Consider the following 16,281-nt stretch of genomic DNA (forward strand, 5'->3'; position numbering starts at 1 on the left):
TCATAATTGGTATTGGCAGTGGTATGGCTATATGAAAAGTTTGTGTAGCCATGACGCAGATCTCCTTAGCCACTGCACAATAGATGTTATATCAGATGTAATATCCATGGCTACAACACAAATAATAACAGTTGGTACCAGTTACACAATATCTTGCCTGTGCCACTGCTTCTGTCCCACTTAGTAGCTACTGCAAATGCAAATTCTGTAGAGGTTGTGGACAAAACAGGCCGAAAAACCACAGATACTTTGCTGCAAGTTGTATTGAATAAACCTTGCAGCAAAGTATCTGCGGTTTTTGAGCCTGTTTTGTCCAGAACCTCAACAGAATTTGCATGGCTACAACACTGAAGTGTGGCAAATGCTTACCATAATAATACCAGCTTCAACTTGCTGTACCATAACTTTCACCACCTGGCCCTGCTTGCTGCATTTGACCCAGCATTTACTAGGCTGAACATACCACCACCTGCACATAAGAACTTGGAAATATAGATAAACCTTTGATTAAGATTAAGGATCTTTAACTCCCTGGACAACAGATTATTACTATTGGTATTGCTAACATTTTAAAACTTTGTACATTGTCTCTCAAACCCAAATCTGAATGAGTGGCCATGTCCTTGGCCCACCCAAACCCTACCCTATGGCCAATGGTATAAGGGGTAATTTTAAAATAAAGGCTTGCATAGAGGTTGTCTTAATTCCTAACTGTGATGGGGTTTTGACTCCCTTTCCCTACCTCCTCATTTGTGATCAGGTTAGGGGAAGGAGGGGAGGGGCAGGAACTTGATCCATCCTATTTAGATGATGTCTTAGGATTCTTATGCAAACCACTTAAAATTGCCCCAGATCCCATAGGCTTACCAAGGACATGAACCCTCATCAGAAGTGGGGGGACAACTGCACAAAACCTTAAAATATTAGCAGAAATAGCACATTATTCAATAAACAAATAGTGTTGCTGGTGGTGATAATGATGGAAAGTGAGCTGTATGTGCAGCTAGTTATACCAATGGATGACTTACAGGTGCCAAGTCAGCAGGTATAGGAATGAGTAGATACAAAGTTGGCGTAGGATGTTAATAGCTAAGCCAAGACATCACAGACTTACTCACTCCTACCAGCTGGGATTCAGATATGTAAAGCATTTGAGGATGGTGTCATCTGAATCTTTAGTGTTGTTGCATTTGAGGAATGGCAGGTTTGCAGCTGTAGATTCAGGGTGATTCTGAAAGATAAATATAAATTGTTAGTGCAATTGTTGCTATACAGAACACACTGCAGGAAGAAACTGCTTTGCATCAGTATTTCCTAGGAAATCCCACACCTCTAGTTACCAATTAATCACAAGGCTGTTAAATCCCAGGGAGAATGTGAAATATATATATAAATGCTGGATGAGCTTAACCCACCTCAAATGACTCAGAAAATAGTGAATGAAGTATTTAAGATACAAATATTAATATTATTGTTTGTAGGGCTGCAAGATCCATTCTCCAAATTATGAATATGCAGAGATTATAAAAATGTTGTTGAAAGCCAATGATCATATTAGTAACATTTGGCTTGTTTGGCTACTTAATACTCACTTTTATTTACCATCTAGTTGTATGAATATACTTTAATAACTTGCCCTACTGCTGCAAACATACACAGTGCTGAGGAAGAGCCAATAAAGTCTAAACAGAAAGGAGAAGTACATCCCATAATCATTAACTCACATCTTCTAGTCGGATTGGTGGTGGAATCCTTTGATGTTCAACATCCTCCCAATTGATATTCTTATAAAGTGGATGTTCCCTTATATTTCCATTCACTCCAAGACGTTTGTGTGGTCTTTTTTTGAGAAGCTAAGAAAGAAAAAAATAGTTGTTACACAGTAGTTTACATAGCATACTACTCCACTTTCCTGTACATAGCTGTGGTCAGAGTAGATTAGGTGTATGGCACAAAATACCACATTTTTATGTTGGGCTATTAGGTCTATGGTACACATGACATTTCCTCCACTAGCGGAACAACAAGGAGGATTTTGCTAAACACAGTGAGCTATTACCTGAATTATTGGTCACAGTTAATTCCAAACTACTAGCTGAAATTCTTGCATGTTTTAATTTTTAAAATGTATTTATGTTTGAGTCTCTGGGAATCATTACTGCATTAGTGCTTTTTGCATTCATTAATATAACATATATATTATAATATTCCCAGCATCACATCACCCGTAATTACAGAAATAGCATATTGGGAATGTCTATTTACCTGAATTATTGGTCACACTAACTACTAGCTGAAATTCTTGCATGTTTTAATTTTTAAACTGAATTAGTGCTTTTCGCGTTCATTAATATAATATATATATGATAATATTCCCACCATCACATCACCCGTAATTACAGAAATAGCATATTGGGAATGTCTATTTGCAAGAATCAAATTATTCAGAAAAGTCCAAAATGTGACCATTGTTTTTTTTACTGATTTACCTTTCTTCTATAATAATAATTCTACCATCAGTAACACCAGAATGAAATATGCAAAATAACCATAACTGACCTACTGCTACAGAGAAAAGGGCACACGTATTCTGTTCTATAGAGCAGGTACTAACAGGTTTTTCCTTCCAAATAGTTGTTGGAGAAAACACACAATTTGTATCTGTTGTTTTTTCACATTCGTATTTGTCTTTTACAGAGGAGACAAATTAACCTTTCGATTAAAAAGCCTCTACAAAAAAAAAAAAATATGCTCCAGGAACAGGCACATCCAATGGACAGGGATTTTTTATATTGTCACTGGCCATTAAGATCACAATACATCATAAAACTGGCTGCGTCCCTGTTTTGATAAGAAAGGCTTTTTAACTTTTTTCTATCATTATCATCATTTATTGACTGTACATAGTTCCAGTAAGTTACACCTGAAGATATTGGATTGCTGTCCAAGTTGCTATTGTGGTACACCAATGGTGAGTGACCCCTGAGAATTGTGAAAACAGAAAATCCTTGCAGTTGTGTGACAATAAACTAATTGCCCAAACCCACCTTATGAAGGAGATCTTGCAATGTTGCACTCATCCATTCAGGAAACACCGGCTTCTCAGTGAGGATGGAACTTCTCACATCATGTTTGCAGCTGTCGTCCTCAAAAGGGGATCTTCCAGTGGCCATTTCGCTGAGTATTATCCCAAATGACCACCAGTCTATTGCTGCGTTGTATTTCTTATTAGCTAGCATCTGAAATATAAAGAAAAGATGTTACCAAATTGCTAAAAAAAAATCTGATTTTTTTCTTATATACTGTGTGATGGCTCAAGGAAAAAAAAAAAAGAAAGAGCTCATTTACTAGTGCAATAGGCAAAACTGCATTCATCAAAATGCCATTTACAAAGATACCGGTGCCATTGATAGTTCTCTGTACTTATATTTTATGACAATATGCCAGTTGTGTCTGCTTTGCAGAAAAAGGTGCAATGTTAACAGACAAAAAAGAACCTTGAGGGGGGAATGCTCACTTTTTTACATTTTCACGTCTAGTAAATAGTTTTCTTTCAGCAATCCTGTATTTCCCTCTGAAGTGAATAGATGTTTTAAATATACTGAACAGTTTCCTACCTCTGGGGCCATGTACCAGCTTGTTCCTGTTTTTTCACCGATGGTATTGTCATCAAAAACTCCTTCGGCTGCAACTCCAAAATCAGCAATCTTCATGTGTCCTTCACAGGTAAGCAGGATGTTTCCAGGCTTTAGGTCACTGCAAGAGAGAGAGAGAGAATGAATTCATTTAGTGGCTGTTAGTAAATGAGAAACTGTAGCCGTTCGATCATAGTGTCACATCCATTTTAGTTCCCTTCGCTCACTCCATAACTGCTCAGTTACGATGTTCATATTCTATGACTCCTTAATTACTTTATTCTCACTTCAAAGCCCCTCAGGCACTCACAGTTATCCTTCCATGATTTTTTAGTGTTCTTCCAGTCTATAGCCATACCAATTCAGCCCCACTTTCCTTATTTCATATCCACTCACATGTCTGGAACTGGGATCCAAAATAGGTCCTGGCATTTCAAGCACACAGAGGCCCAAACAACCCCAAGAAATAGTGACTGTCTATGGCATCCTCGCTGGCATTTGCCAGAATCTACAGATTGCCAGTCCAGGCCTGCTCACTCATTCCCCTCTACAAATCTAATTGCCCAGTACCCTCATTCCATTTACTCATTCTGCTCTTGCTTCCTAGCCAACCCCTTCCTCTAAGCTCAGTGATCTCCAAAGTCCCCTTATGAAGTGTTACAGAAAATAATTTCTAATCTGCATGCATTGATCTGCCTGGTACAAGTATCAATATTCTGCCGGCGCATCTGCAAATGTAATGTGACCCTCCCTTTTGTACTTTCTTCATTCAGATTTCAGCCTACATATAACATATGCCCACACCCAAAGACCACAGCTACAGGAATATATGGCCAAAACATATATTATCTTAACAATATAAAATATGCAGACATAAGAACCCCAAGCGTATACTTACCGATGGATGATGCCTAGAGAATGAAGATACTGAAGTCCACAAATCAGTTCTGCTGAGTAAAAGCTGAAAAAAAAGACTCAAATGAATAGCTGCACTGAATACTCAATACTGTTTCCTTACACTGCATGAGTAGAAATTAAACAGACAGGCCCATGTTCCTCTCCCAGCCTCCCCCTCATGACTATAGCACTGCCAAATGCCAGCAGCAATGTATTTATGGGGTACATGTACATGTATTTATGTATCAAATACCTGTGTTTGTGGTGCAACGTGTGTGTGTGTGTGAGGGGGGGTGCAAATATGTAAAAACATTGCAGTTTGCCCCCTGTTTTTAAATGTTTCCTACCCCACTGTATCTAACTATAAGTGTATTGAAGGCCACTGAATTCTCATGCATGTGTCACTTTTGTATGCCCTTTAGTTTTCAGTTTTGACAGTGTTACCTCAGCTACAATTCTGGATATGTTGCATCCCCATGCGGCTTACATGCTGTATTCCTAACTCCGTTTATCTGATGCCTTTTCACTCTCACAGTGTTATATATCTGTAGCATCAATTCCTTTTGATGCTGTCACTAGTACATAGTTACTTACATGATGTGTCTTTTTTTCAGATGATGCTTGATGGACAGAAGATTACTGAGGCTGCCTCCCCCTGCATACTCCATGACGAGGAAGGCGTATTGCTGAGTGAAGAGATAAAAGGGAAGAGAGTGAAACACAGGAACTAGAAGCACACAACTATCAAGTGTAATGCAGGCATGTCCCTCAACATAACTAAATACAGAAGAACAATTATTTACTAATCGGGAAATATACTTAATTAGGCTTATAGTGAACATAGTCATGTGTGAATGTAAAGTGCACGTAATAACAGCAAGCAAAGGGGCCTCTTATATGGCTTTTGGCTTATATGGCTTTTCTTGCCCATATACCTAAGGATGTTTATGTCTAACTGCATTAGATAAATGGTTAAAGGTATGTAGCTGAGCTTTGGAGAACTGACAACTAGTGAACTACTGAAAATGGCAACCAGTGAAACAAACTGTATGGCAACATTGGAAGTAACATACGTTGGTTTGGAAGGCTGCATAGCCATGGCACAAGAATGGACTGCCGGAAGTAACCTTCAGGATTCTGGCCTCCTTCTGGATCATATCCTTCTGCTCTTCCTTGGGTGTCTTCCTGATAACCTTTACAGCCACACGTTCTTTTTTCATTTGTATAGAAGCCAAAAACACCTAAAATGAAAAATAAAAAAAAGGTTAATTAATTGATTAATTCATTTATTAATTTTTCTGTGCACCTTCACGTTTGTAAGTTGCTAAGTACTGGCCCTTACTGGGCATAGAATAATAACATATGACCATAATGAAGCTTCAGTTATGTGGTTGTTCTCAAGAGCATTTTACCTTGCAGCTCACCTGCAGAGCATGTCATTGGTACCATAGCCCATATCTTACAAGTTAATTCAAGGGACTGAATCTATTCTACATATCAGCTATTCTGGTTGGCTGGGCTGCCATGGTACCATGGAATCTACCACTGGACCCACCTTTAGAAGAATTCCCTTTAACTCTTATTTGAGCTGCGTCAAGGAGCTTCTGTACCCAAGGCAAGGATAGCTATCTGCTGTCACATTTTCCCTGTTTGGAAGAGTCGCAGTGGACTGAAACCAGGTTATACAAGAAGGGTAAGGAAAAACTAGCTGGTCTGTTGAGCTGCTCATATATTGTAATGGAGTACATAGCACAACATACATATTTAAAATAATACCCATTCATTTTTAGTAATTGTGCTCTAGACAGGTCCCTGTGCTGCCTATGGAGCAAATTCACTAACCGGCGAAAATTCGCCAGCGCTGGCTTCGCGCACATCGCAACACTTCGGCAGGCATAAATTCGCCTGGACAACGCTAATTCGCAAAGATCCAAAGTTGCACACAGGGTAACGAACGCTGGCGAAGTTTCACTAGTAAAAATATGCTCAACAGTTCGAAATTACGCTAGCACTGTCTAATTTGCATACGGTGTGCAGTTAAAGTACAATGGACATATATGCTGCAGCAAATACATTACACTACACAAGGCCATGGAACCTTAATAAAATTATATAGAGGTGTTATATTGCCCTACACATGTGCCCACAGCTTAGTTTAGGTGCCATATGTTATCAAATGTAGGGGGGAAGTAGGGTACCCCAAAAAAAATTTCACCCTAAAAAGACGCCAACGTTTTTTGGGACTTAGAAAAATGTTCAACTTTTTTTTGAGTAAAATCAAAAACTTGAAGTGAATTTGCTTAGTAACGCTCTTTCGTCAGAGCGAAAATTTGTCTGGCGTTAGAGTGCGAAGTTGCACCAGAGTCTCCTTGGCGAAATTACACCAGCGACCATTAGTAAATCGGCAAAGTGCCAAAATGACGCCACGCTGGTGAATTTTCGCCAGCGTTAGCCACTTCCCCCGAAATGTCAAGCCCTAGCCCTTTTTCTTATGTTAACACCCACAACCCCATTTCTCACTCTTTCTATTTCCTCTATTTTTAGATAATACAGAGGTCACTTACTTTGCCAAATGAGCCTCGGCCGAGACCCCAGTGGAACTTATAGTTGGTTAGCATGTGTTCCGGCAAACGTTCAGCTTCAATACGCCGTCGCTTCTGGCTGTTTCCTTCTTGGAAAAAAAAAGTGGAAATTCATATAAGTACCACAAGCAGTTAGGATTTAAAGTTTCATTATATGGTTAGATTACATGTCCAATTTTTTTACATAATGCTGTTATAGATTGTTTACTAAATCAGTTTTATTATCTGCTTTCTTGTCTGCAGTTTAGAATTATAAAACAACTAAAGTGACCGAGTAACAAGAATGTGCAAACCAGGTCTACATATCATCACTATTTTTACTCCATTTTACACTACAATAGTTTTTAGCAAACTATCACTGTGTTGCCAGAAGAATGCTACCTGGTACTTTTCTACATCTGGATACAGCACAGACTATTGGGTTGAACCAGCTCATAAGCCATTATGGCACAGCATCCATTTCAATAACTTAACACCTGTCACCTTGAAACTTCATTTTTGTGCACCTTTAAAAACATGTCTTGGATTGGAAAGGGCACTAAAGCTCCACAACACTCTCTTGCCTTTAGTTAGTATCATAAACAGGACTAAGGAACTGAGTCAAACCAAGGAAGCCTATGCAGATCAACTTATTGCAAAACAATCTTCCCTCCTTAACCATAACCTTCTTCATCTTGCTGTCCATTCAAAGTGTTAATGTAAAATGTGCCTTATATGCATAGGAGAATGCTGATCTAAGCATATACATGAGAGCACTAGGGTTGGATATCAGGCAGAACTTCCCCCAGAACACAAGACAGTAAAATCTGGAGGGTCATAGAGGTGGTGTGTTTAGATACAAATAGGTCAAAAGAATGGTGCTTATAAAAAGTCATCTAAACAGCCAGTCCTTATCTTGATTTTAAAAAATATTACTAAATAGAAACCATTTTATTACTTATGGGAAATGCATCGAACCTTTAAATGGTTCGAGGGACCTCTGCCATTGACTTCTACATGACCTTTTCGATGGTGGATTTTTGGATGCAAGCTATTTCCAGGGTTGGGGTATAATATATCTTGAAAAACGTTTTTTTTTTTAAAAAAACAAACGGTAAAATTTTAGGGTTTTTTTTACTCAAAAATACCCTTGAAAGCTCAAATTTTTCATGAAAAAAACCCACTCGACCTTTAAAGGTGTGGTTCACCTTTACAATAATTTATAGTATGTTATAGAATGGTCAATTCTAAGAAATTTTTCAATTGTATTAAATTTTTTCTTTTTTACAGTTATGGAATTATTTGCCTACACTCTTTCCAGCTTTAAAAAAAACAAATGCTCTGTAATTCTTTACATTTGGGGGGTTATTTTTTAAAGTTCGAATGCCAAAAACTTTTTATAGAACTGAAATTATTTGTGAAAAAGAAACCTGAATTTTTCGGGATTTATTATTTGGTAAAAGTCAGAATCCGAAAAGCTGGCATCTTAGATCTGCCGAGGTTCTATATAAGTCAATGGGAGATGTCCCGAAAATATCCTGATCTGCCCTGGGTTTCATGCAATAATCCAAAGTTTTCGTAATTTTTGTGCAAAAATCAGGCGGAAAATCCAAACAATTAATACAATTTGGATTTTCATCCAATTTTCCATATTTTTTCCTGCCCTGGAATCTTTTGGGAAATGTATTGATAAATAAGGTGAAATAACATGTGCGGATTTGGTCAAAGTATATTTCAGAAAATAATGATATATATTTGGATTTTGATAAAAAAAACAACATTTTCTGTTATTGCTACTCATTCTATTTAGGCCCTATCCTGTTCATATTTCAGTCTCTTATTCAAATCAATGCATAGTTGCTAAGGTAATTTGGACCCTAGCAACCAGATTACCAAAAACTGGAGAGCTATTGAATAAAAAGCTAAAAAACCACAAATAATAAAAAAATAAAACCTTTTTCAAATTGTTTCAGAATATCAATCTCTACATCATACTAAAAGCTATCTCAAAAGTGAACCTATTGATATTACCTATTTTTGTCAAATTCTAGATCTGTTGCAGCCCTTGTTCTGCATTTTGTTTTCATTAAGTGACAGTTCTTACCATGTTCTTATTCAATGTACAGTATTTAATACATAGAATACCAAAATGAAAAAAAATTCTGCAACCCTTTTGAACTCTGTATTTGCATATTTCAAGTGAGCAGGGCTAGAAAGCTATATGTAGCCAATCACAGTATAGGTAAGGGACCTGTTATCCAGAATGCTAGGGGCCTGGGGTTTTCCGGATAATTGATCTTTCCGTAATACTATGGGCCATACCTTAAGTCTACTAAAAAGTGATTGAAACATTAAATAAACCCAATAGGCTGGTTTTGCTTCCAATAAGGATTAATTATATCTTAGTTGGGATTAAGTACAAACTACTGGTTTATCATTACAGAGAAAAAGGAAATCATTTTAAAAAACGTAGATTATTTGGATAAAATGGAGTCTATGGGAGATGGCCATTCCGTAATTCGGAGATTTCTGGATAATGGGTTTCCGGATAACAGATCCCATACCTGTACTAGATTACTAATGACTACACAGCTGCCAACTCCTATGGAGATACTGTAAATGTAGATATGGAGGGTCATACAACCACCAATATACCCTTAAAAACAGCTGCTGTTTTATATGCAGGTTTTCTTTCTATGCTGTTTGAATAGAGGGCAGAGGAAAGGCAACGGTTTGCAACTGTCCTTACTTCACTTGGATTGGTATATACTCAGCATGGTGAGATATAAAATACAGACAGTGAATTTGTTAATAACTTACAACACCCAGTGTTTGAAGTAAAATACAAATGGTGTAGGAATGGGAATTATAAAATACAGTAACCCCCCCCACTGTGCAATAAAGAAGCCCCCGCATACTGACATATCACCAAACTTACCCATTATCACACCTACTGTAAATTTGACCAGTATTAAAATATGAGCCCCAGTACTAGTGTTATGAAATATTAATAGTTAAATCTTTAATGTCATCACATTTATTTAGAAACAGTTTCCTTACCTTCTACAGTGGTACTGTCTTCACTGCTCCTTGATCTCTTTCTGCTGTTTTCTATATTCACATGATGGTCATTGGCAGCAATACTGATGTTATCCTCAAGTTTGATCTTCTTCGTCACCATTTCTTCATCTGTAGTCTTCTCTTCTTCTCTTCGTCTTTTCTTGGATACAGACACCATGCTTGCAGTAGAGAATATGCTTAAAAGCACTTTCCTCTACGCAGCAAGGGGTATTCAAAGAAAGCACAAGAAATCTCTCTGAAAGGCAAAATCTCTCTAAAATCGCACTAAAATCACTAAAATCGCAAGAGCAACAAAAAGCACTGAGTCTCTCATAAGAAGCTCAACCGCTCTGAGTTGACCAGTAGTGGTAGCACCCAACTGTTACTTTGCCATTCACAAGATGGCAGCTTTCTGTGTGTATACAAGGCGGCCATGACACCACAGCAGCCCACACCAATATCAGTAGTAGAAATAAAGTATGTGATAGTAAATATGGTTTTAAATTTTAGGAGCCAATAGTAATAACAGATCCATCCACATATTGTACAACCTCCCTATGCCAGATATGCAAAATTGCTTTATTTCCAAGCACAATATTCTGCAACATAAAGATTTCAATTAGCATTGCTAAAATCAGGTGCCATTAAATACTGATACAAATAAGTTAATAGAAGTGTAAAAATTAACAAGTAACAATGTGATAACAGTGTATTTGGCCATATAAAAATCAGTATTTGAAGGACAAGAACCTCCCTATATATATTGTATACTAATGTTTATAAGTGACTTTTTTTTTTAGCAGGAACCACTTTTAAAGACATAATGAGCCATGAGCTTATTGCCTAATTCAATAAAGCCAGGTTCAATTCAATAACAAAAACATCTCTCACTGGCTACCACATAAAAACTATATGAATCTCGCCCCAAAGTGTTCATGTGAAACACTATAAAATAACATTTTCTCATGGAATGGAATCTGGCCCAATATTTGATTTGTTTCTTAAATAAAAATGTCCTGCACACAGTCCTGTTCTAAAATATCTTCCATGCATTAACTGCATCGTAGAAAAAACAGAGCAGACCAGGAGAGCTGTCCCATAGCTCCTACTACCTCAGCTAAGTTCCTCTTTGAAAATTGTTCTGGTGTTAAGGCTCTGACAGGATTTTCCAGGGATTTCAGGATTGAGACCGTTTGTCTATCTATCTATCTATCTATCTATCTATCTATCTATCTATCTATCATCTATCTATCTATCTATCTATCATCTATCTATCTATCTATCTATCTATCTATCTATCTATCTATCTATCATCTATCTATCTATCTATCATCTATCTATCTATCTATCATCTATCTATCTATCTATCTATCTATCTATCTATCTATCATCTATCTATCTATCTATCTATCTATCTATCATCTATCTATCTATCTATCTATCTATCTATCTATCTATCTATCTATCTATCATCTATCTATCTATCTATCATCTATCTATCTATCTATCTATCATCTATCTATCATCTATCTATCTATCTATCTATCTATCTATCTATCTATCATCTATCTATCTATCTATCTATCTATCTATCTATCATCCATCTATCTATCATCTATCTATCTATCTATCTATCTATCTATCTATCTATCTATCTATCTATCATCTATCTATCTATCTATCTATCTATCTATCATCTATCTATCTATCTATCTATCTATCTATCTATCTATCTACACTGTATCTTAGTTTGGATCAAGTACTTTTTTATTATTACAGAGAAAAAGGAAATCATTTTAAAAATGTTAATTATTCGGATAAAATGGAGTCTACGGGAGATGACCTTTCCGTAATTCAGAGCTTTCTGGATAACGGGTTTCCAGATAACGGATCCCATATACAGTAAAAATGCACAAGAGCCATGATTATCCTCTAAATTATATTTAAATAAAAGGTGCTTAGTGATGTTATAAGATATAGGGCCAGATTCAATTCAGTGAGAAAAAGGTTTATCACGTTAAAAACTCATTAACGAGATTCAGTTTGAGATGCAATTCAATTCAGAAAAACTTGTTTATCACGTGAAAACTCTATTGATGTCTACAGGGAAAAAACTGGAACTTAATTCAGAGAAAAGATTTTTCACCTCAAATTGAATCTCGTCCATGAGTTTTCACATGGAAAATCATGAGATGCCTTTCTCTCACTGAATTGAATCTGCCCATACTTTGTGCTCAGTGATGTCATTTCATATGACTCACTTATGTATTATAAACAACATACCTCCTTTTTTTTAATAGAAACAGCAAGTGTGCACATGGTATATTTAATCAATGTAAAATATTCTCCATCTTGTCAGTCTTTGAGTGGGTCACCACAGACAACTGTGGAATGTTCTCTGGAAAATGTGTTATTTTTTATATATTCATAGTTATGCCTTGTAAGCCTTATTTTTCTGCAGATTTGGATTCAGACATCTGGGGGCACATTTACTAAGGGTCCTATATCGAGGGTTAATTAACCCTCGAATTCAACCCTCAAAGTAAAATCCTACGACTTCGAATATCGAATTCAAAGGATTTACCGCAAATACTACGATCGATCGATCGAAGGAAAAATCGTTCGATCAAACGATTAAATCCTTCGAATCTAACGATTTTCCTTCGATCAAAAAACCCTTAGAAAAGTAATGGGAAAGGTCCCCATAGGCTAACATTGTAGCTCGGTAGGTTTAAACTACCTACAGTATGTAGTCGAAGTTTTTTTTTAAAGAGACAGTACTTCGACTATCGAATGGTCGAACGATTTTTTATCGAATCGTTCGAATCTAAGTAGTAGTAGCCTATTCGATGGTCGAAGTACCCAAAAAAAACCTTCGAAATTCAAAGTTTTTTTTACATCAAATCCTTCACTCGAGTTTAGTAAATGTGCCCCATAAGCTGGAGCATTTGCTTTCATTAGGGAATTTTGTTCATACCTGCTTCTAAAAACATTTAGGGGGTTAGAGTTTTTTTTTTTACCTCATATGAACTTGAAAAAACTCGAATGGCAAAAACTCGAATATGTGAGTTTGAATCTCGTAATCTCTCCCAGCCTGCCCCTCGTGACTACATGCTGCCAAATTCCAGCAGCAATATATTCAAAGAGACATATGCTTGAGAATTCAGTGGTCTTCAAGTGTAAAAAAATGCAAACTGCCATACATTTTACATGTTTTCACCCTGCTCAACACACTGCACCAAAAACACAGGTATTCCAGCTGAATACACTTGAAGACCACTGAATTCTCATGCATGTGTCACTTATACAACATTGTATGCCCTTTAATTTTCATTTTACAGTGTTACCTCTCAGCTACAGTTTTGGATAAGTGAACTAAGCAGCTTACATGCAGCTATACTGTGACTTTCACATTGTCATATATCTGTAGCATCAATGATCACTGCCTGATGATGTCACAAGTACAGAGTTACTTATTGGATTGCATTGGATATAAAATTGCAGCAAACTTATGGGCCTCCTATGTGTGCTGCATCCACTTTGTCTTAACAAAAGTGTCTGTTTTTACTTTAATCTGCAGTTTCAAAGGCCAAATACAAACAAATCGCTAGTGGGTAAAAACTGTACCATTATGGTGGAGGGTGAAATGGGATCTAAATGGAAACTTTGAGGAACTGTGGAAGTGTTATGGTAAAAGATATGTAGCCGAGCCTTTGGAGATAGGCAACTAATGAAACAAACTGTATAGCAGCATTGGAAGTAACATACGTTGGTTTGGAAATGCTAAGGGGCCACTTTATGTCTGTCATGAAATACTAAGGGGCTATGCTGTGTCTTTCATGAAATATTAAGGGTCACACTGTATTAGTCATGAAATGCTTTGGGGGCACAAGCTATGTCAGTCACGAAATGCTTAAGGGCCACACAGGTGTGTTGGTGGGTGTGCCATTGGGTGGGGCTTATTTTTGAATACACTACACCTACCATTCCTTTTATCTTTTGTCCCCACTTTAACGTGCTCATGAGGGAGACCAGGAAGCTCTAAACTTCTGCACCACATGTTTATCCGGCAGCACCAGACCATTGTCTAATACATTTTTTGTGCTTTTTCTTTTTGCTCCTTTTCCCATTGTTTGGCTCTTATAGCTACTGCTCCTTCATCCAAACCCTACTTTTGCACCACTTGTACTAGCCATTCCCCTCAATCTCTTGATCTAGTGTTACTGGCCAATCCTAGCAGTTTCTCAGTGTCTCTCTCCTGTTACAATGACTGACAACTCTGCACTAGGTACAGGGACTTCCCCACCTCTTCCACTATTATGTAGCAGATTAGCCCATTTCCCACCAAAGTTAAATATGTTCAAAGCAGATCTATCTATTTTTAGCTACAACTCCCATAACCCCTGCAAGTCCACACACTGAAGGAACTGTTTCGCCAGTAGTTGGGATCATTCACCAAGAGATGTACATGTATGTATGTAATGGTATGTTCTGCCACCTTGCCCAATAATGCTAAGAGAAGCTCAAGCTTCAACCGACATCCACATCTTTGCCCAACTGGTATTACATTTGTCAGTATATTTTAAAAAAGTGATCCCTGTTGCAAAGTTTCGTCTCTTAAGGGATCATAATTGAAACCCGAATATTAGTATGTTGCATTTACAACAGCAGGGAAATGAGCATAGAAAGTTTAACCAAAGAGTATGAAAATATGTGCTCCAAACCATTTATAATTACAATACTGTACCATTTAAATTCGATTCATTATCCAGAAACCCATTATGCAGAAAGGTCTGAATTACGGGAAGCCAATCTTCCATAGACTCAAATATTTTAAGATGATTTCCTTTTTCTTTGTAATATAAAAACAGTACCTTGTAATTGATACTAAGATATAATTAATTCTTATTAGAGGGAGGCAATACAATCTTTTTGGGTTTAATTCATGTTTTAATTATTTTTTAATAGTGATAAGTTATGGAGATCTAAATTATGTAAAGATCTCTTATCTGGAAAACCCCAAGTCCAAAACATTCTGGATAACGGTTTATACCTGTGCACAAAAAAAAATTCTATTCTCAATAATGAAAGATGTCATTCTAAGCAACCTTTTAAACAGAAATTATTCATTTTTACAATGAGGTTTTAGCACAATTTAGACTGATATTGTGATTTGTGGGGTTTGTATTTTATTTTGGTTTTAGAATTATTTACCTTTTTGTTCAGCATTTCACCTTTTGTTCCCATTAGCACTTTCAATATTGATCTGGTTGCTAGGGTTCAAATTACCCTAGCAACCAGGCAGTGGGTTGAATGAGAGACTGAATAGGAAAGGGTCTGAAGTAATATGTTATAATGATAATAAAACTGTAGTCTCACAGAGCAATTGTTTTTTGCCAGCCATGATCAGTAACCCCCATTTTAAAGCTGGGAAAAGGCAAAGTCAAGAGAAAGGAAAATCAATATAAAAAAATTGAAGACCGATTAACAATTAAAGAATTGCACATTCTATAACATACTACAAGTTAATTGAAAGGTGAAATATTCTTTTAAATATTTTCAGTGGTTTTTAACATAATTGCCATTGAAAGTAGTATTTGTCACATTTGGGGGCAAATTCACTAAACGCCGAAGCGCTTAACGCTAGCTAGCTACTTTGCCGATTCACTAACGGACGCTGGTGTAAATTCGCTAGTGTAACTTCGCACCCTTACGCCTGGCGAATTTGCGCAACGGACGTAACAACACAAATTCACTAACGCGCACATTGTTCTGAACGCTACCTTTTATGCCAGACTTCCTTCACCACCTCAGACCAGGCGAAGCCCAATAGAGTAGATAGGGATTGCTTCAAAAAAAGTGAAAAATGTTTCTAGGTTCCAAAAAACGCTGGCGTTTTTTCTTTATTATGGGTCATAGGCTGAAAAAGATCAAAAAAAAATTTGGGGCTCCCCTCCTTCCCCCCTACATTTCCTAACTCATCATGGCAACTTAACAATACAGTGGGCACATGTGTAGGGCAAAATAACAATTTTATTTGATGTTTTGAAGGTTTCCCAGGCTTGTGTAGTTCTGCTACGAATACTTCCATTGGAAATTGAATTTGGCGCCATATGCAAATGGCGAAT

The 16,281-nt window shown here is 37.0% G+C and overlaps 1 protein-coding gene across 1 annotated transcript; it reads right to left on the reverse strand.

Annotated features, from left to right (window-relative positions):
• Nucleotides 1-942: 942 nt before the first annotated feature.
• LOC108719618 (protein kinase C delta type) lies at nucleotides 943-10,623 on the reverse strand. Its single transcript, XM_041589997.1, has 9 exons — nucleotides 10,154-10,623; nucleotides 7,097-7,203; nucleotides 5,606-5,773; nucleotides 5,127-5,218; nucleotides 4,534-4,596; nucleotides 3,618-3,756; nucleotides 3,048-3,239; nucleotides 1,725-1,853; nucleotides 943-1,231 (listed from the first exon to the last, which is right to left on the reverse strand). Exons 1-9 carry the CDS (start codon nucleotides 10,329-10,331, stop codon nucleotides 1,121-1,123), a joined length of 1,179 nt encoding a protein of 392 aa, XP_041445931.1. The 5' UTR covers nucleotides 10,332-10,623; the 3' UTR covers nucleotides 943-1,120.
• Between the last annotated feature and the right edge of the window lie 5,658 nt (nucleotides 10,624-16,281).

The sequence above is a fragment of the Xenopus laevis genome, chromosome 1L, assembly GCF_017654675.1.
Source record: "Xenopus laevis strain J_2021 chromosome 1L, Xenopus_laevis_v10.1, whole genome shotgun sequence".
NCBI classification, from domain to species: Eukaryota; Metazoa; Chordata; class Amphibia; order Anura; family Pipidae; genus Xenopus; species Xenopus laevis.

Excerpts from the sequence above, each read along its gene's own strand:
- LOC108719618 (XM_041589997.1), bottom strand. The coding sequence starts at position 10,331 with ATGGTGTCTGTATCCAAGAAAAGACGAAGAGAAGAAGAGAAGACTACA. Across the intron at positions 5,219-5,605 it reads ATGCAGCCTTCCAAACCAAC|CAATACGCCTTCCTCGTCAT; the intron begins GTATGTTACTTC and ends CTCTTCACTCAG. Across the intron at positions 3,757-4,533 it reads TCTCTAGGCATCATCCATCG|TGACCTAAAGCCTGGAAACA; the intron begins GTAAGTATACGC and ends TCTCTCTTGCAG.